The 22,780-nt window shown below is 29.1% G+C and overlaps 1 protein-coding gene across 2 annotated transcripts in view; it reads right to left on the bottom strand.

Annotated features, from left to right (window-relative positions):
• LOC136079806 (uncharacterized) overlaps positions 1 to 22,780 on the bottom strand; it is a 52,359-nt gene that overhangs the window by 2,961 nt on the left and 26,618 nt on the right. For both annotated transcript variants that reach the window (XM_065796342.1, XM_065796343.1), the window contains one exon: positions 11,931 to 12,217. In XM_065796342.1, the coding sequence (XP_065652414.1) occupies positions 11,931 to 12,217 (287 nt within the window). The remainder of the gene's footprint in view (positions 1 to 11,930; positions 12,218 to 22,780) is intronic.

The raw sequence follows: 22,780 nt of genomic DNA, 5'->3' as shown, positions 1-22,780 counted from the left end.
CGCATAGCACTTGCAAATACACATTGAATGTATCATTAGAAAGCTAAAAGAATTTCGACTTCTAAAGAACACTCAGCCTTTTGCATTAGTCTTTCTAATAGATGATATATGGACAATAGCCATAAGTATGGGGATGGGGAAAACTGAAAAATTATGGATACTACAGAGTTTAATTCAATTCCATTTTACAGCCATATGCATAGTTACATAAGTCCAGCGCTGGCTCGGCAATCATTTCTTAAATAAATAACAGTGGCAACATCCTAATTTATATTTTGCGATAGATATTAATATAAAATATACGTTTGCAAGTTCATACCTTTTTTTTTTTTTTTTCATTTTCACAACTACATATTAGTTACAACTTTTTCACATCGTAATATAAACAAAATATGCTTCCGTTACAAAAGATTATATTTAACCAAATACTGCTAAAATACATTTAACAGAAAAAATAACGCTCAGTTAAAATGAAGAAACAATTGAAAAAATAAATAAATTTAGGAAGCATTAATTGAATATATTATGAAGGACTTTTTAAGATTATATTATTATAGGGAACTCGTAGAAGACTGAATAAGTCTTATCATCGAGAACCTTGGGGTATTACGCAAGATACACATAAATATTGTGATTCTTATGCTCAAATATTTTAAATATTATTGTGATAAAATTTTGATTTGTTTTTTCTAGTTGTATTATGATTTGTGTGAGTGTATAATTTTCTTTGTTTTTGTTTTATTTATTTTAATGTTTTTTAGATATATACAGTATAGGACAAAACGAGTGCAACCAAATAATGCTAATTTAGTTTCTTTATATAAAAGTGCTGCATTTTTTCAATTTAGAGAAATAACTATGTAGCTGTTTAGAGACAAAGTTCTTCAAGTTTTATTCATCACAAAGTTCATTTTTTGTACACGAAAATTATTAAATTAATCAAAAGTATTAAAAAATTGATTTCCTTCTGGACAAAACAAGTGCAACTCGACAAAATGTTGACCAAGCTGTATTTCGCTATCAACATTTCGTGGCGAATCCTTTGTTGTCGATCACAGCCTTGCAACTTCGAGGCATAGATTCGATCAGGTGATCAATGAAACTTTGTGGTATTGCTGCCCAGGCCTTTTGGATTTGTTCAAACAGTTGATCCTTATTACGAACACCTTCACGATTAATTCTGCGGTTGACGATCTCCCACAGGTTCTCGATAGGGTTAAGATCCGGAGATTGAGGCGGCCAATCCATCACCGATAGGTGGTTGTCTTGAAACCACTGCTTGACTACTTTTGCCGTGTGTTTCGGATCGTTGTCTTGCTGAAAAACCCATTTTATTGGCATATTCCATTCAGCATGAGGTAACATAACATCTTTCAGGATATTTTTATACATGAAACGGTCCATTATTCCATCGTTTCCATGTATTGGATCTAGACCGTTAGCAGAAAAACACCCCCAGACTATTACATTACCTCCACCATGCTTCACGGTCTTATGGCAGTAACGTAAATTGAGGCGTTTTCCGGCCGGTCGACGTACACGGCAAATGCCATCGCTCCCAATGATGTTGAACTTCGATTCATCACTGAACAGGACAGTTCGCCATTTCTGCACATTCCAGTCAATATAAGATGTAGCAAACAGGAGTCTTTTCTTCTGGTTTTTTAGTGAAATTAGCAGTTTCATTGCAGGGCGTCGAGAAAACAATCCGGCTTCAACAGCACGTCGTCTGATTGTTTGGTCCGATACAGGCAGCTCTAATTGCTTTTGTATCTCGACTGATGATATCCAGGGATCTTTCTTGACGGATCTGACAATCATAGAATCCTCTCTAGAAGTGGTGGAACGCGGTCTTCCACCTTTGTTATCTGCTGCCAACTTTCCCGTAGAACGATATATGGAACATAGTCTTGATACGGTCCAATTTTTCACGCGATATTTATCACAAACACTTTTTTGTGACATTCCACTTACGTAATCGCCAATAATTTTCTTTCTTAGTTCCAATCCAAGACTGTCGGGAGCCATTTTTGCACTTGAAGTCATAAAAATAATAAAAATAAATAATCACGCTTCTCAAGGCTTACCGTGTTACATTTACCTTGTGATGATACAATAATGCTCTGTGGAACACAACGTCTTGGTTGGATGTGGACTGTATTGATGTAATGAAACACTTGTTGTATTTCACTTCTTGTATTGATGTTCTTCGATAAAACACTTTGATAAAACTCACTTCGATTAACTGTCTTGATAATACTGACTGATTGACTTCCATATACTGACTGAATTACATGTCGATTTACATGTCTCTTATATAGTAAAATGAACCTGTGTGAACCTGTTCTGGAAGATTCTAGATGCTTCTTTTCGATGCTTCTGGAAGCTTCTGGATGCGTCTGGATGCTTCTGGATACTTCTGGATGCTACTGGATGCTTCCAGATGCTTCTTCTGGAAACTTCTGGAAGCTTCTGCATGCTTCTGGAAACTTCTGGATACTTCCTTTAATTATTAAAAAACTTCCATGACGTTGACACGGACCAGACTTAAGAAAATAAAACAAACTAAAAAAGTTGCACTTGTTTTGTCCGCTGCAAAATGGCACTTGTCAACGAAATTCTGCCTGTGTGCTGTCACCTGTCAGCTGATTGCTCATGTCATGGCATGCTATGACTCCAGACTCCTAAACTGTTTGCTGTGGTAGTATAGTTCGTTTCGTTTTTAAGACATAAAATTAGGAACACTTTTTAGCATTGTTTGATGTTGGTTGGAAATGTTTTGTCCAATACTGTATATATAAATCCGACTTTTTTCACGTTGCAGATTGTTTTAGTTCAAGTTTTGTTCAAATTTTGATTTATTATGTGAACTAGAACAATTCTATTTAGTTATCTATATTAGGAACAAGATTTTTTAGTTTTGACTTTACAGAAAATATATAGTCAGGAAGTGTAATTAAGGTGTATTTCGGAATTAATTTGTTAATGAATAAGGCCCGCGATAAGAGATAGAGAATTAAGAGTTTTTTTGTTTTTTTTCGAGGTACGATAAAGTTACCAGTTGCTCTAGTGTTAAACTTATAGGTAATTGAATAAAAGAAGTTTTTTGTGAAACGTAAAGGTACTAATCCCATTTTATATTTTAGCATAAATAGCAAAATTTTATATTTTAGCATAAATATTAGCATAGATATTGATTTGATAAATGTTTAGCGCTTTCATTTCTTTTAAAAGAGGTTTGGCATGTGTATGTTTGTTTTTATGATACATAATTCTAGAAGCATGTTTCTGCCGTCGAAATTTTGTCTTGTGTGTGCTTCCCCAAGCAATGTTAGCGTATGTAAGATGACTTTGTATAAACGAAAAGTAAAGAATTTTTAATTTTTTTTGTGATAAAAATGGTCTAGCTTTAAAAAGTAAACTAAGATTTTTAGATATTTGAGTGTTGATGGCCTGTATTTAGGCTGTCCATGAAACATTTTTGTCTATAACCACTCCAAGAAATTTAATTGTTTGGGTTCTTTCAATATTGCTAAAATCGATATTTAGAGAGGGAAAAATTGATGGAAGTGCCTTTTTTTGTTGCTTTGAATGAGATAAAATATATTTAGTTTTTTGTACGTTTATTGATAACTTATTAGCACTGAACCATGTTTTAGTTGTTGAAGCTCAAGATTGACTTTGTCAAAGAGGTCATCGATAAAATAAGTTGAATAAAACAGATTTGTGTCATCTGCAAACATAATGCAATCAAGATTTTTAGCATTAGGAAGGTGTTAATGTATATAAAGAACAACAAGGGGGCGAGAATTGATCCCTGTGGAACACCATATTTTATTTTTAACAGCTCTGAATTAGAAATATCGTCCATTATGACACATTGTTGTCTATTATTTAAATAAATGGTGAACCATGTAATAGTTTTGTTTTTTATACCATATTTTTTCATTTTTTCAATCAGAATTTTATGGTTGACCGTATTGAAAGCTTTTGTAAGGTCAATAAATACTCCCAATACAAACTGTCCTTTATCAAAAGATGAGCTGAAGTTGTTCATGAGGTCTATAATTGCAAGTTCCGTTGAATCATTCGTTAGAAAACCGTACTGGTATTCACTTAAAATTTTGTTTTCTGTTAGATATTTATACAGTCTATTGTAGGTTATTTGTTCAAAAAGCTTGGAGAATACAGGGAGAATTGAGATAGATCTGTATTTGGTTAGTGATGCCGTGTTTCCAGTTTTAAATAATGATAAAATTTTCGCTATCTTTAATTTTTCTAGAACAACTCCTGTTCGAATTGATGAGTTAAAAATATCAAAAAGAGGATCTTTTATAAAGGGTAAGATATCTACTACTACATTGCTCGAAATATTATCAACGCCTGGAGCTTTGTTTTTTTTTTAGTGATTTTATTGCTTCTTCAAACTCTTCTAACTTAGATCATTATTAGGATGTAAACTAGTATGGTCGGTAAAGTAGTTATAAAATGATTTGTTTGAATTATTTATTTGTGATGCTAGGTTTGGGCCAACGTTTATACGGAGACTTCTTTATACCTAATTTAAATACTTTCCATTTATATTAGATCCTCGTAATAAAAGTTAAAATGTATATATATATATATAGGTAATATTGGTGTATATATAAATTTCCAGACTATTCGTATTTATCTTCAAGTAGAAAAATATATGTTCGTTACTGAAATAACGCTGCGATCTGCTATTTTTCTAATACTAACATTTGACTTCAAGTTTCTCTGAAAGTTAAAGGAAAAAAAACGGAAAAATTAATTTAAATTAAAGACTCGTTTATGTAGATAAGTTGTTGTACATACAAGAAATATAGATGTATTAATTCCCTTTGTAGAAGATATTTTTATAAAATTCCATTTGTATAAAATATTCTTAAGTTCATTAATTACTGACGTTAGGTTACTGACGTAGCGCTTTAACTACGAGAACCATAGTTATTTAAAAACATGCTAATTTATTCAAGTTTTATTTTATTTTTTAATAACATTTATTATTGATAAAATTGGTATATTAAAAATATTACATAACTCGAGTAAACCTTGGGGCGAAGCCTGTGGGCGCCAAAACGAAGAGGTGCTAAAACGTCAAAGATTATTTTTGAATTAAAAATTATAACAACAAAAAATAACTATTGGGTAGCTTTAACTTTAATTTTAAAATTTGGTAAATATTTGTGTGACTCCTTTATAAATACTTCGAGAGTAAAGGCCGTAAAACGCTGTCACATTGACCAGAAATAATTACACCAAACAACCCAAAAATGAAAAATCAAATTTTGTTTTCTTATTCTATTTCCACTCTAATCAGAGTTTCATAATATAAACTTTAGTTAGTTAATAAGCAAATAGATAATTTAAATCAAACAAGGTGCGATTTTTTTGCCATTAATTTTCTCAATAACTTTCTTTTTTTTGGTAATAGTTTGAACTTCGAAATGTTTTTTTTTTCCTGGTCACGGTTTCCTGGTAAATTATTCCTAGTAATTAATTCCTGGTAACGGTTTTGATAAAGAAATTAATTTTGACAATCCAATCTCTTCATTGCGTTTTTTAATTTCATCAACATCAACCAAAATAAGCTTTACATCCATATTTTCTGCTGCCATTGCATATTGGGATGCTGTTCTTACTTCGATATTTTGCGCAAAAATTCTGGATTTTACAAATCTTTTAAAAAATCCTCCAATTTCGTCAACAACGGAATTGCTTTGCATGGGTGCAAAAAAAGCCCATTCAATTTTCATCTTGTGTCGTTTTTGTAACATTTTTAAAGACTCCATTATATACTTATTTTTGAACTGAGATTTTGCATCATCACTCCTAAATGTAACTTTTTGGACTGTTTCTGGCAGCTGCTCCATAATGACATCAATAAACAGAATCACGGTTTCTTTTGAATATTTTTGATGGTCCGATGCAATTGCAAGTGACTGCAAATGACACAGATGATGTCTGGCCGTAATAAGCGCTTTGTGGTTCGTTTTGAGTGATGCATTTAAAGTTTTCTGCAAAATCAACTCCTACGACAGCTTGGTTAGAATTTTGTTGTATACATATATCAATCATTTTACGATATAGTTTAGCTTGATATATAGCTTGCCATATGCGTTGCCATATGCTTGCCATATGCGTGATCCAAAAAATCAGGAGCTAGTTCGTATGATTCATATAATAATTCACTTATCGGCCCAGACTTAGAAACTTTCTCTAAGTCTGGGCCGATAAGTGAATTATTATATGAATTCATTTATCGGCCCAGACTAACTCAATGTTTAAATGTTCCATTATCATAGATCATTTAAACATTGAGCTAGAGATTTTTGGCAACCATTACTCCCTTACACTTCCTCCCATACACTTTGAATTTACTATTTTCTTTAAGATTAAACTTAAAGATTAAACTTAAGATTAAGATTAACATTTTCTTAAAGATTTAAACTTCTATTTTTAGACGGAAATCAAATTGTCTTGAAGTTGTCTTGAAAACGGAAATCAAAACTTTGTTTTGATATTTTTGGGTATTTGAATTTTTTTTTTTACTAATAGAGTTTTAAAATAATCATATGATTTAAAAAGATTTTTGTTATATAGTTATATAGGAGTTATATAAGATTTTAAGGAGTTAATAAGGAGTTAATAAGGAGTTATATAAGATTGAATAGACAGAATAATTTTTAACAAAATAGTAAAATATATTAATCACAGTACTTTGCATAATTAAGTTTTATTTATACAGATAGATGAGACATTTGTTATTTTGATGTATAATCATATAAAAGTATTTCCACGAGGCGCAAATGTTTCCTATTATTTGGCTTTTGTTATTTATAACAATTACAAACGCGCATATCTTGGCTTTTAAACAATGACTTAAAGGTCCATCTATTAAAACGTTCTTGATGAAACTAAGGTATTGTAGTTTATTTCATCATCTAGCTAATTGCTTTATTGTCACCCATCTCATAATGTTACAAGTGGGTAAACATAAAAATTAAAAAAGTATAAAATATACTCCGAATTTCAAAGATGCCCTAGGGACTCGTAAAAATCAGAAATATTTCTAATACGAAAATACGATAAAGAATTCAAATAATAAAATCGTAAAAAAACAAAAAGCAAAAAAAAAAAACGATTACAAAAGCAAAAAAGTTGAAAAATAAAAAGCGAAATCCAAAAAAAGAATCAAAAATTTTTTATCAGAAGTTTTTTTTTTTTTTATTGTCAAAATAATTTCGTATATTAGCAAACAAATTTAAAGTTCCTTTAATAAAAATGTTTCTTATTTCATCCTAATATTTATTTTCTTCGTTTTGATTTATAATTATCATTTGTTCATTCTTGAGCAAAAATCTAATTTTACATTCAAATTTTCTCAATAAATATTTCAAAGTAAAAACTTTATTTTTAAAATGACACCTCATCCTGTTACAAAATATTTCTGACGCAAGTGTTTCTAATAAAATATTGCCGAACTCTCTACAACCCGAATTTGCGCCGTATCCAAACAAAATAAATTCAAAAGTGTTAAAATGAAGATAATTTATGGGATGAATTTGATCAAGAATATCTAGTTAAAAATGAATCAAAGGTTGCACTTTTTCGCATTTATACATTATATAAAATATGTTTTCGTCATGTTTTTTAAATTGAGGGCATATTTTATCACTTTTCAACCCTTTATTAAACATTATTTCATTTGTAGGTAATAAGAAATTGGCTATTTTGAAAAATATTTCACTTGCTTTATTATTTGAGTTCCTTTTGTGTATTTTAACAAAAAGGTTTTCCCAGTCCTTATCATTTATTATTTTTATACTTTCATAATAGATTGGTGACCATTTATGAAGTTTATAGAGTATAATTTTTTTTTGGTTTAAAAAAGAAATTATAAAAAGTGGAAAAGGTAAGATTTTTATATTCATACTTATCTTTTCGTTTTGCAATATAGAATGGAACTTTTTTTAAGTCGAAATTTAGTCCTTCTTTTATGATTTTATTCAATTGGCAGAGTAGCCACTATATCTTTCAGCTCCAACTCTGTTAAACCTATTGATTTCGGATTTAAAAATCCTACCTGAAAAGTTTTTGTTATGTCAGCTACTAAAACAAACTCATTTTTTATGTGTATTTTTTGTGTAATTAAATAGCTTTTGTTGTTATTTCGAATGCTTTTATTGAACAAAATAGGTTGATTTAGAATTTCTTCGATTCCAAAAAAAGGGCTATTGTATCTCTTTTTGAAAAAACGTTTTTTCCAATGGGTGTTATACATTACCTTTCCCGTATTAGATAAAGTTAAACCAAGCCTTTTAAAAGATATTCCTTCCCAGTTAAAGTTTAGAAAAGATTCTTTATTTCAAAACGGTTTTTACCTAACCTAATACCTTGGTATTTTGCTAAGTTAATTTTGATACTTGTTGCTTTTTGGTTAAGTTTTCGCCTTCGTTTAAGCTTCGCCTTCTTTTTTTATGCAGTTAGCTCCGCATAAGTAAAAATTTGTATCATCAGCGTACTGCTGAATTTTAGTTTCTTCTCCTCGAAATTTAATTCCTTTAATATTTTTGTTTTGTCTAATATGCGATGAAAATATCTCTGCTTGAATGATGTATAGAATCATTGATAATATGCGATGAAAATATTTCTGCTTGAATGATGTTTAGAGTCATTGATAATATGCGATGAAAATATCTCTGCTTGAATGATGTATAGAATCATTGATAAAGAAAAAACTTGTCTTATTCTTCTTTTTTATATTCGATGTTTATATTTTCGGAAAGTTGTCCATTTATTTTAACTTTTGCTACAATATATCGGTTAATAGTTTTAATATAAGATATAAATTTTTTTGAAAAACTGAAGTGTTCAAGACTTTTATAGAAAAAAAATCTATCCACTCTATCGATAGCTTTTACTTAATCTATGTGCATGCATATGCGTATAACTTATGTGTATTGGCAATACTAGTTATGTCTCGTTTATGTATTGGCAATCTCGTATGTGTATTGGTAATACTAATTTTGTCTCTAGTATAGCTTAAATTGTAGTATATTGTTCTGTTTTTAATACATGCTGTTTGGCTACTATCTACAATAATTGGTAAAATACTTTAAAGTCTGTTAGCTAATTTTTGTTAAAACTTTATAATCAACGTTTGTTAAGGATATTGGTCTCCAGTTGCTTAAATCATTTTTGTTTCCTTTTTTATAAATGGACGTTATAATTGCCTCTTTTTGAGAACAAGTTTTTTCTCGTGTTTTGAATACATTGTTTAAAGTTTCTGTTAAATCTTTATGTTCTGTTAAATCAAAAAATATTTTATAATAATCTATTGTTAGACCGTCTGACCCAGGTGACTTGTTGTTTTTCATTTGAGATTTTTCTTATTTCTGACTCTGATATTACTTTACTTAATAAATTGTTTTCCTCTGCAGTCACTTTTTTGTAGTTAGAGTAAGAAAATAAAAGTTCCTGAGAAGCGAAGTTATTTATTTTTATATAGCTTTTCGTAAAAATTTCTAAATTCTAATAAAATATCTTGAGAATTATTTATAATTTTGCCTTTTTTATTTCTAATTTCAGAAACATATTGTTTTGCAAGTTTTGCTTTTTTTAGTCCAAAACAAAAAACTTTGAACATTTTTCTCCTTCCAATCTCCATTGGATTCTTGCCCTAATTGCCGCTCCCTCAGTTTCTTCTTTTTCAATATTTTCGGTTTTGATTTCCTTATACATATTTTTCATGTTCTTATTTAAGTGCATTTTTTTTTAAGCATTTTTTAATGATTTTAAAGTCTATATATTTTTTTTCTTTTTATTTGGTTCTGTTTCTTAGCAAAAAGTTGAGAAGTTTGTTTTATATTTTGTTTTCTTTTCTCCCACCAATCTTTTATATCTTCATAAACATACTTTTGTAATTCCCATTCTTACCAGTTTGTTTCTATAAGACCTTAAGATCTATATCTTATAGATATTATAAGATCTACAAGCTCGTTTCTATCCTTGATGAAACTGAGGTGGATTGTTAGTGCCATGTGAATGAACAGATAAATAAAGTTTAAGTTAAAAGGCCGGGTGAATAAAAAAAGCAATTGCTTTTACTCAGTAATTGGTCAGTTTTAAGTTAAGAAAAACTTCAGCAGTTTTGCACAAACTTTTATTGACGTTAAGTTAATCAAATTAATCAGCAAATGCTCAGCTTTACGTGAATAAAAGCTTTAGCAAAATTGCTGAAAATTTTATTTGCGTAAAGCAGACCAATTACTGAGTAAAAGCAATTGCTTTTTTTATTAACCAAATGTATCAAGATACCGTATGACTTAATTAATGAATGGGGCAAGTAGTTAAGAACTTAGTATGGTGATTCTTAGAAAAAGAGTAAGTGATGGCACAGAGTTAGGTAGATAATCATATCTCTTATATTACGTAATTTAGAAAAGACTATAAAAGATCTAAATGAAGTTACTTCAGATCGGAGATCCAAAAACCTTTATAGATCTTTATTTTAGTCTTATCCATAAAATTAAATTCTTTTTCTTAAATTATTGCGAAACAAAACAAAACTTTTTATTTTGCGACGCAGGAGTTAAATTTCTTTTACTTAAGTTATACGGCTTAATGATGCGGTTAGACCATTAGGACTTGGTTTTACACAAATACGCATGTATTTATGAATAACAGTTTAATAAATGTTTTAGAGTCTTTTCCGTGAGTGCATATTTCGAAATGGTCTTTTCGTATGGGATTGTTGTGGAAGTCTTTTTTCAAAATAAATCGTTTTACAAGTCGTTATTACGGAATTTGAATTTTTTTCATTTTTCGTTGAGCGCTTTTCAGAAGATAAAACTTTGCATATGCAAATTTCGTAATTGCATTTGAAATACGATATATAAAGATGTGAAAATTTCGCAAGTCTTGTATTTCAGCGAACAACCTTAGTCTTACCACACTTTGATACACAGTGCAATGACGAAAAACACGTGCTATCTAATACATAAAACTTACATAGCCGTAGTCAATACACATATTGTACATAAACTGACTGACAAAAGTAAGGAAAACCGCAGTGGAGTAAACATATATTGATTGAGGGTATATTTACAAAGAATGCTTGTAGACATTTTATAGGTTAGAACTTTTTTTAAACGTTAAAAACTTTTAAACGCTTTAAACTTTGAAAAGTTGTAAACTTTTAACGTTTTAAACTTTTTAAAATTTTCTTTTACTTCTGTTCTTATAAATAATTCCTTTTTACGCCTGTTTTTTATAAACTTTTAAACATTTAAAAGTAGAGAATTGATACTTATTAACGTTTTATAGGTTGTTAATTTTGTTGTTTTTGCCACAATTTGTCAAAACTATTTAATAATCATATCTAATTATTAAAAATAAGAATATAACTTTATCGTGAATAATAAAATGAATAAGAAATTTAGAATGTAGACTTGTTAAAAAAACTTTGGTCAAAATCTGACAATTTAATTAATTTAATAACTTTTTTGTCAAATGATTTTTTCGCCAATAGCATGTCAAAATGGAAGTCAAATTTCCATGGAAGTAAAATTTCCAATTTTCAACTTTTGAATATTAAACTACTAATTTATTCGATAGTTTAAAAAAAACAAAAAAAAGAATTTTTTAAACTACCATAGAGACGTTAAAAAAAAAAGAAAAACGTTTCCTCTGGAACTTTAAAAAATGTTTACAAAATGTTCTTGTGCCCACTGGGTTACAAAACTATAGCTTAAATGTTAAATTATATTTAAGGCTTTTTCGTTTTTCTAACTTTTTTTTTAGTTTAAAAAAAAAAATAGTCAAAATATCGGTTTATGATTTGCAGATTTCTGTTTAATTAGAAACAGTTTATTAATTATAAAAAGGCTTTCAAAAGTAAATCTAACCTGACTTATGACATTAACATTCCAATATTCTTCAATAACCTCTTTTTCTTTGGCTAGGAATTGCCGCTCTCCTGCTTTTAGCAAGGAACGAGCGTACCGTTTTGCTACTTCAGCTCTTGAAGCGTCTGTTTGTTGTTTTTTATTTGGCATCATTTTCCATTCCCTTCCAGGATTTTTTCCATCATACCTTAGTCCCAACTTATGGTAACATACCTCAGTTCCCTTCTGAGCTCCATCGTATACACAAGAGCAATGATAAAGATCTGTCGTGTGAACACCCAGCCACCCTTTAAATAAAAATGTTATAATTATTTTAGTGGTTTACGCAAAATAATAATTTTTTTTAAATGGTACTTACCGGAAAAAAAGTAGTGACGAAGCAGTCGCTTTATCACTACTCTTTTTGAGCAAAACGAACAAGTTCTAACCCTGCCTCATGGAAAATTTAATCATTTTTAAAATTCAGAAAAACACATAATATTGCACAATGCAAATTACATAATAGTTATGTAATTTGCATTGTTTAATATTATGTGAACTTTTTTTTATTACTTGATTTATAATATTAAAATAGTAATCTCATCATAAAAAAGTAATAAAATGACATATGTAATTAATAATGTCCAAAAGCATTATCTTGTTAAATTATATTTAGGTAATATCTCATAACTAATATTCGTAGTAAACATCTACTTTCACACATATATTTTGTAGATAATTAGTAGATAGTTGGTTTAAATTACAATTAGTAGGTAATTAGGTATTTTAAATATGTTTTTATTCAAATATGTTTTTATTTCACATTTCATTTAAATATGCTTCCATTTCACGTCTTACGGACATCTTAAATAGGTCGCGACGTCTCAGACCAAAATAAGGTGTCCTAAAAACGTCCTGTGAAGATGTCTTTATTAGGACGTCCTAATGACGTCTACATTAAGACTTTATTAGGACTTCCATAATTAGACGTCCTATTTACGTCCATGAGACCTACTTTAGACGTCTTATTTACCAAAAAAAATTTATATAAATTTAGATATAAAATGTCAGCTTGTTTTAGTTGATTATTAATTTTGGTTGGTCATTTCACAGCGGGCCCAGCAGGCAAAGTTTTGGGAATAGGATCATAACTAATGATTAAGATATTCTAGAAAGTTCATAGAGGACTTTTTAGAAAGATATTTTTTTGCTTGTTATAGGAAAATTTAAATTTTTAATAATAAAATAAATTTGTGGGCTGGGTCCAAACTACCATATTTGGTCATTTTTGATAAATTAGTATTTTCTGATAAATACTCAAAGTTAATTTTTTTAGATAACAATTAAAAAAGTAATTTATTAGACATACTTAATCAAAAGAAAATTCAAAAATTTAAATAGTCTGGTTTTTACTGTTCTATTGATAAGAAGTTTAGTATTTAAAAACAAGTATTCTGTCAAATTTGGATTTAAAATAACGTTAGTATAATAAAATTATAAGGAAAGAGCTCTAATGATTTGAACTTGTAATATATATTGGAATATAAAAACTTAAAATAGTAAAAAATGTTAATAACTTTATAATTAATCATAAATAAGGTTTTCAAACATATTATCAAAATATGTTTTGAAAATATACGCTCATGAGATCTGCTTGCATGGTCATATGAACCACAATCTTGGCATAACTTTGGAGGATGCAAATGGATAATTCGGTTTAAAAAACAACAATCCGATCTCCCTAAAAGACAACTCAACACATCTGTAAGTTGTTCTAGACGCGATGTCTTACGAGAGAGAAGTTTTAAATAGTTCCTTTAATCTTTGTTGTTTGCTTCAAGACCTTCCTCCGATAAATTGCCAAGGCCATAACCATCATTAAGAATTATTAACTCAGTTGAATGATGAAGGACTCCATAAAGAGTGCGGTTAATTTTTGCCCATGGCATATTTGTAATAATGTTAAGTGTAGCATTATTGCATAACTCCTGAAATTTGACTAGAAACTGTACAAAGTATTATACTGATTTGAGAATGTAGTAGTAACATACTATCTTTGTACATAGGAGAGCATAGATATTTTATGGTAGAAATTAGTTCTTCAGAAAAAAAATCTACGGCTTTGTGACCCTGTTGTAGATGTCCGTTTCTTCTAACCAGAGTTACAACTTTTTGTAACCTAAAGTCCATAATCTATATGACACAGATAAAGTAGTTTTAAAAACCAAGTAGTGCTATTTATATATGAATGTGTAAAACATTTGCTTATTTAATCAGATTTGGTTTGTGGTTCTTTAGCCAGTCCTTTTCATGTGTCAAAATCTCCAGTTTTAGTAGGAATGATAACATTCTTCTCAACTTGCTATTTGTACAGCATCCAAGTTTCTTCTGATGATCGATCAATCGGAAACTAACTATCCTAATATCTGTCTATTCTGTAGTTTTTGTTTTGCAAAGTAAACAATCTGCACCTCCTAGTCTGCTGATGAGTCATTTAAACTTTAAATCTTTCATTGTATCTTGAATATAAATTTTGACATTGATATAACTTTTGCCAAACAGGCAACATATTCCTTCAGCATTTAACTCTTCTTGTGCGTTATCAGTAGTTGGGACAACAAGATCTAGCAAATCTTGATTAGTTTCTGTTTCTCTTATCAAAAGAGAGTCATAATTTTACTATCTCGATTTCAGAGGAATAAGACCATATTAAAACATATATGACTTGCTTTTAATCATTTCTTTTGATTTCATTGATACTTGTTACCCTGCTCCATCACAATCATCCTTAAAACACATCTGATACTCATCGCCGTCCACAAGAATATAAGAATCTAATAATAATTAGATTCTTATATTCTTTATATAATTGATTCTGTTTTGAATAATAATTATATTCAAAACAGAATCAATTGTCATTTTTACAAGCTCTCTGTATTGAACAAAAACACCTCTTCCAGTCAAAACATTACTAATTACAAGGCGCAGTTTTTTTCTTCCTTCAAGTAACTCATTGGTTGATGGAAAATATATGCTTTTTGAAGCAAAAAGAAATTTTCTCATTTGCTCTTTACTTAATGTAAGGTAATGCATTAAAGCAATGGATTCATCTATGCTAAAGATATCTGTTGTTTCCACATGGTTTATAAAAATAGATTTTCCAACACAAGCAATACTTTTACTGTTTTGTGTGTTAACTCTGTATATGAGGTAACCCAATTACTGGCTAACAAGCAACTTCAGGCGCTCATCAATAATAAAGTTGTCTATATAATTGAGAAGTTCCTGTGTCCTCTCCTTTTTATATCATATTACCCAGTTCTGTTAAAGATTTTCTTTGTTTTGAAAAACACGGTTCTGTTATGTAAGCATCCTCTACTTCATAAATAATATCTTTTGATGCTTGTGAAAGTATAAATGCATTTCCATTTTTCTTAAAAAGTTTCTCTTTCTGGCGTTTATAACGTTTCCATGTTTTTTCACACACATTTTCAAATTCCAGTGAATTAATTAATAGCTCAAAATTTTTATAAAATATTTCTTTAATGGCTGAATATGTTACTGAATTTGACTTAACAGTTTTATTAGCTTTAATAAATTGTGTGAATAAATCTATTTCTGTGATGTATTTTTTTTTTTATTTTCCTCCATTACATTTAATTTTTACTTTACTTTACTTCTGCTGAAACAAACACAAAATCATATTAAGTAAACAAATAAAAAAAAAAAAATTTACATATTTGTAACTAAAAATAAAATATTCACGCATTTAAAGAAAAAATGTATGACACAGTAGAGACAAGTTAGCATTTTTGAAAAAATCTAAGATTTATTCTGATTTTTTGTAAAAAACAGCAACATAAATTTATAACATAATTACATAAATAAGTTTTAAAAGCTTTGGTAAAAAAAAAGTTATAAATAAATTAACATATTTTTAATTTCTTTATTCAAAAATATATTCCATATCAAAATAAAAACAACTTTTTCATAAGTGGTTAATCAATTTTCATTTCAGTAAATTCATTTTGAATGGAAACTAACCGAAATTAATAAACTTTTATAGATACACAAAAAAATTGGAAATTCATCAACTTCAAAATTGCATATCACTTAGAAATTAGCTAGAAACATAATTTTTTTTTATTTATTCACAAAATTATCTAACTTTCTGAATAAGTAATTTTTATAGACTTTCTCAAACAAATATTTTTTGTCTATTCCACATTTGGGCCCACTGTGCATTTATCGTTTAAAGTTATTTCGCAATTTTCTATACAATTTTTAAATAAAAGAAAATTGAGTTATTAAGTGTAAATAAGTTGCCAGTATAGTGAAAATATTTTAATAAAAAATGCGAAGTGAAATCTTGCAAGATGACATTTCACTTAGTATTTTATAGAATAATCATGGAATTTTTCCATGTCTGTATTATATAATATATATATATATATATATATATATATATATATATATATATATATATATATATATATATATATATATATATATATATATATATATATATATATATATATATAATGTATTCATTTAATAATTTCTACAGCATAGATAATACAAATCTTTGCAGAATAGGATTATTGTAATCCTACTATAGTATAGTCTATAGTAGCAATGAGTTATTTATTTGTTATGCGATAACACATCATATTTTCCCTTGAGTTCGTAAACTGTTTTTGGTGTTACTATTTTATTTGGTAAATTCTTCCAATAAGGCACTACCTTTGTGTGGTTCTTCTCTAATATTTAAAGATGGAGCTTTGAGGGTTGAAGAAAAAGTTTTCTGAGATTAGAAGACACCAGTTTACTTTGTTTAAGTTACTTTTTATTTTAAAGTATTGGATGAGATCCCCTCTAATTCTTCTGGTTTCGAAACTTTCAAACCCTAAGCTTAACTAACGTTTTTCTTACGAGTTGTGACCAAAATCTGGTTCAATAGGATAGCCACAGCTCCTCTAAAATCCTCTAAAGTCCTCTTTCTTTAAAAACCCCCTCTATAATCCTTTATTATCCTCTAAAAAGTTAAAAATGTGATCAAATATCTTCTTTAACTCCTTTATTTTTCAGATTAGCAAACTTTTTTTTAATTTTATTAAATGTTGTTATTGTTTAGCAGATTTTTATATATTATTTACAATAGTTGTTTTTTTGCAAATCTTTAATTATTTTTAAAAAATATTATAGAGTTAAGCAAATTTTCAGTGTATAAAATGGTTTAAATGTATTTATTTTCTGTTATGTCTACTATAAAGAATTAATTTTTTTTGTTTAAAAAAAGTAGAAATAATGCTTAAATTTACAACTTCAAGACTTGTAGCTCATTGAAGAAGAGTTCAAATGCTGGTTGCAAAAGATAACAAACAGAAAACAATTCAAAAGCAAGCGAATTTGATTGATATGATGTCAAGAGATCAGACATTAAATGCGGAAGGTAATTTGGTCAATTAAAGTTTTAAATTGTGAATATTCGTACTGTTCTTCAGAGTCAAAAAGTAAACTGTTCTGTTCCATGTTTCAAGACAGTTAAATTGCTGAAAGTTTTATGTTTGGAAAAACAAAATGCAGTTACATTTTATGTCATGGTGTAAGATGAAGCTAAATAAATTAAACAAAGTCCCTTATTACACTACATTATTTGATAAATCTTAAAATAAAATATCTAAAAATTAGTCAATTCAATCTAGATGTTCGTTTTTGGGATGACACAGACATTAAAGTAAAAACATCTTATTAGAGTTCTGAGTTTTTTGGTAAAGCATCAGCGGTTGACAGTTTTTCTAAATATAATAATTGTTTAAGTTCTTTGGATCGTACTAAAGTCCTCCAAATTTCTTCTGATGGTCCTAATATAAATTTAGCGTTTTCAAATACGGTAAATGAAAGCAGAAAAGAAGATTTACTTGATCCTTTAATTAATATTGGGACATGTAGTCTCCATACCCTTTATCATTCTTTCTAAACCGGAGAAAAAGCTACTGACACTGAAGCATTAAGAAATTATTTATTTCTATGTATAAATTATTAGATAAGTCTCCTTCCTGTAGAGCTGACGATAAATATCTAACGGCTGCTACTTTTTTAGACTATCCTCTTGAGTTCTGGACACCCTGATTAATTGAAAATAGTAATGTTGTAAAACGTGCCCAAATGATTTGGCTCAAGGTAATTAAAGTTATAAAGTTTTGGAAAAGCTTACCAAAATTGAAGCAACCTGGAAATGGGAAACCTGGACAAAACACCAGGGTCAATTGTCTTGCTAAAGCTGTGGAAGATCTCACTATTCCGCAGAAAATTAAATTTTTTGAGGAAATTGCAGCATCATTAAATGAGTTCAAAATTTTTATCAAATGTTTTAGAGAATTTAAAGAATTTGAAAGTTGATTGGACTTCTGTGGAAACACATTGGTTCAGATCCCAACTATAAATCTCTTTGGTCTGCTTCCCAAATAGTTTTATTTTTATCTCACGGTCAGGCTACTGTTAAGCGAAGATTCACTGAAAACAAAATGCTTCTTGTTGAAAATCTTGAAATGGAAACTCTAATTTCGATTAATTTGTGACTATATGAAAACGAAAAAACGAAAAAAGGAGTTGATTTGGTGAAGGTGGACGAGTTTACCTACTTAGGGCCGAGGGTACAGAATAATGGAGGAAGCGAAAGAGAGGTAACGAATAGAGTGCTGGCAGGGTGGTGTGGATGGCACAAAGTGTCTGGTGTGTTCTGTGATAGAAGGGTGTCGGCTAGAATGAAGGGTAAGATCTATAGGGCAGTAGTAAGACCTGCTATGTTGTATGGACTAGAGACAGTGGCACTAACAAAGAGGCAAGTGAGGGAGATAGAGGTGTCTTAGATAAAGATGTTAAGATTCTCATTTGGAGTGACGAAGAAGGATAGGATTAGAAATGAGTTTATTAGAGGATCAGCACATGTAGCATGATTTGGAGATAAAGTTAGAGAATCGAGATTGAGATGTTTTTGACATGTACAGGGGAGACAGGAGAACTATATTGGCAGGAAGGTTTTGTGAATGGAACTTCCAGGTAAGAGGAGGAGAGGTAGATCTAAGAGCAGGTTTATAGTTGCAGTGGTAGAGGATATGAGAGTGGCTGGTGTGTCAGCGGAGGACACTGATGACAGGGCTAGATGGAGGAGTTTGATCCGCTGTGGCGATCCCTAAACGGAAAATGCCAAAAGAAAAAGAAGAAAAAGATGAAACAAAAAAACTTGTCAAATCTTCTCGTCAAAAATATCAACAATCACTTGTTCATAAATCTAAAATGAAATTGAGCAAGAAGAAGAATAAAAAAGAGATTGAGATTACTTTTGAAATTCAAGAAGTAAATATTAATTTTCTTCTCTCTGGAGAAAACTATTATTGAGCTTAAAAAAGACGCTGATAACTTTGCATTTGAGGCAGAAAAAAAGAACCATTTAACAATCTTATCTAAATGTAATGCCTTCAAAAGGGCTGCAATTGACAAAGAGAGTATTCTTGGTGAAATGAAATAAAGTAAAGTTGTTAGAACTTAAAGAACGTTTTCATTAATCACAGCTTTACGAGTTTTTTTTTCTTTTTCAAGTCATTTAATAAAGTTTATCATTTCAAGATGGCAGTATAATTTTAAAATACCCACTCCTGGTCTGTAAAACTGGTTAACGTCTAAAAGGGCATTGGATTGTAAAGATTTGCTTTAGCAAATCCATGTTATTTTACATAAAAAATAGGATTATTGAAACATGTCCTAACCACACAAGTGTGGAAGCACAGACAATAAACCTATAATAGTAATAGAAAAAATCCTCTAAAATCCTTAATTTTTTTTTCAAAATTTGGTTGTTATGCGAAAAAAATCCTCTAAACTAGATGCAAAATCTCCTCTAAAATCCTCTAATATCCTCTTTTTTTATTAAAATTTTATGTGGCTAACCTGCTCAACCTTTGTAGATCTTTGCTGAACTTTATAAAGTTTTTTTATTTCATTTTTCAAATATGGATTCCAAACTAGTGCACAAAATTCTAATTCAGGTTTAAGATAAGTTGTATATGGTTTAGTAAACAAGTCAGTTGACCAGAATTTTAATGTTCGCCAGAGTGTACCTAGTTTTGAGCTTTATCTGAAATTAAAAAATTACTGAAAATGTATTATACATAATCATTTATTATTTCTTTTAACTCTACTTTATTATAGGTTCTTTAAAGTTATTGACGTTAGACATCTTGAAATTTATTTGCTTACATCATTTTTTTTTAAAGTTAAGCATGAAACATGGAATATTTTGCATTATTTAGTTTAACTCAACCTTTTTCCAGCCTTATATATAGTGAGAACTATGCTATAAATGGCTTCACTTATATATTTTTCTTATCAGAGTTTCAGAGTAAAATTATGTTCCAACTTGCTGAAATAAAAAAAATGTTAGTTGATAGAACTGCACAGTTCTATAATGATCCAGAAGAAAGTTTTAAATAACATAAAAGTTCAGATGAACTTTTTGTTTTAAAATGAAAAATTTAGGGATCGTTCATAAATTACACAACGCTAAATTTCACCAATAAACAAAAAAGATTATTAATTTTCCCGCGCAGAGTCTCAAGTCATATAAAAATTTTTTACTTTCTTAAAAATAAATGTAGTATTGCATAATTTATAAACGATCCTTTTTATGTTATATATTATTAAAATATTTTTTTAAAATTGTCATGAACATTTTCAATGCTTATTGCATTGTTTCTGTTTAGGTAAAACAGTTCTCATTATTTGTAAAAATCCAGGTGATACAATTAAAAATATTTTGCTAATTATAATAAGTACTAGAATTTTTTATAATTCAAAAAAGAGTTTGAATTTTAACATTTATGTTAGACAGTATGGCATTTATCATCTTTTTAGTAAATCTAGACTGACAACAAACATTATTTTGTCAGAAAACGGCATGAATGGTCTAAAGAAGAAAAAAAATGTTTAAAGAGTTGACAAGCCTACACAACTCTATCACTGGTATTCTCATTGGCTTATTAATGTGTTTGATTAATTTTTATTGATGTTTGAATAAAAACAATTTTTTTAATTTTATTATTTCTTTTGGCTATGAAACATGACATGTATTAAAGTATATTTTATTTTATGATCTTATTGAACTATGTCTTGTTGTTTTTATTAGATGCTGCTTAAAGTCGATTAAGGAGAACTAATATCGATACCGAACAATGATGGCTTAATTAACTACAATCAACTGTTGTATTTTTTATTTATTTTACATTTTTCAGCAATTTTCTTTATTATTATACGCTATCGATTATACTCTACAGAATATATTAGTTTTTATTTTGGATAAGTCTTTCACATAAGAACAGCCAGGAAATCCATAGGACAGTTGAAAAGACTACTCTACGACGTCTGTAAAAAACGTCTCTAGGACGTCTTGAAAAGACGCCTTAAGGACGTCTATATTAGTTGTCCTTAAGTCTTTCATTTGAGACCAACTAAGAATTTCTTATGGACGAGAAATGAGACGTTTTATGAACGTCATTTGGACGTCATTATATCTGCTGGGTAATATATGTCACCCAATCATAAAACGTGAAACATAAAAGTAATCTAGTAGTAATATATAGTAAATAGTAGAGTAGTTAAAAGAGTTGCTGTCCATTTCCAAAATTTTTACAAACTTTTTGGTGTGTAGAGGGAAAAATTTATATATTTATATTTGAATTAGTAATAACATACTTAATAAATTGTTTTCGATGTAAAAGATCAATTTTTTGATTTATAATTAATATTATAATTAATGTTATAATATTAAAGTAGTATAATTACACTTTCTTCAAAACTTCTCTACGTGTGATTACAATGCATGCTGTGTTTGAAGCAGAAACCCTAAGCATAAATCTTATACCTGAAAAAGTTGTGTCCAACTTGTCAAAGTAAAGTTATGAACCGTTTATCAAAAAAGTTTGAGTAAAAATGAAAGTAATGAAAATTTTGATATTGATAATGAAATATCAAATCAAAAAAAAAAGAAGGGTGTTGAAACACACTTTACAGCTCTTACAGAAATTCCTATTAAGATCAACGGATTGCACTAGTCAGCTAAAATCAGCTTTGGGAAACGAAAATTGACAGCATTAACTACCTCCATTAAAAAAAAGGTTGAGACTTCGCTTACTATTTCTCAAGAAGGTTTTGAAGAACAATCAAGAACAATTCTTGTTTTGAAGAACGATCAAGTTTTGGTGATGAGTATATGAAGTATAAAACAAACTTGTTTTTTAACATGATTGTTTTGTGCAGCCGTGGCGCAGTGGTTAAAAGTCTCGCTCAAAACCAAAAGGTCTTTAGTTCGACGCAAGCTTTAACCCAATAAGCGATATTGGTAAGAAAGAAGGCGTGAACTTCCTAGTTAAATGTACTCATGCAGTACTTTGTAATAAGACTGTATGGACTTCTGAGAGCACCTTAATAACCACATTAGAAAAAAAGTATTGATAGCTAAAAAATTGACTGCAGTAACGTCTACAATGAGTCTACTGCAACATCTGAAAAAAATAAAAGTGATGAAATTGAAAAAATATCTTAATTTCCTCCTAAAAGATGTTAGTCTTTACGCTGAATGGAACTTTTTTGCCATTAGTCACGGAAAGCAATCTTGTGATGGGATAAATAGTACAGGGAAGCGTTTGGCAACATTGGCAAGCTTGCAAAGAGATATATTTTATGGGTAGTTATATTTTATCTCCACAAGCAATGTACAAATATTGCAATGAAAACATTGAAGGTGTCATTTCATTTTTATATCACCAGAAGCTTCAACTTTGGTAAGAAACCCTCTTAAGTAAAAATTGGATACT

This window comes from Hydra vulgaris, chromosome 04 (genome assembly GCF_038396675.1).
Source record: "Hydra vulgaris chromosome 04, alternate assembly HydraT2T_AEP".
Lineage (NCBI taxonomy): Eukaryota > Metazoa > Cnidaria > Hydrozoa > Anthoathecata > Hydridae > Hydra > Hydra vulgaris.
This window is presented reverse-complemented; position numbering and strand designations above follow the sequence as displayed.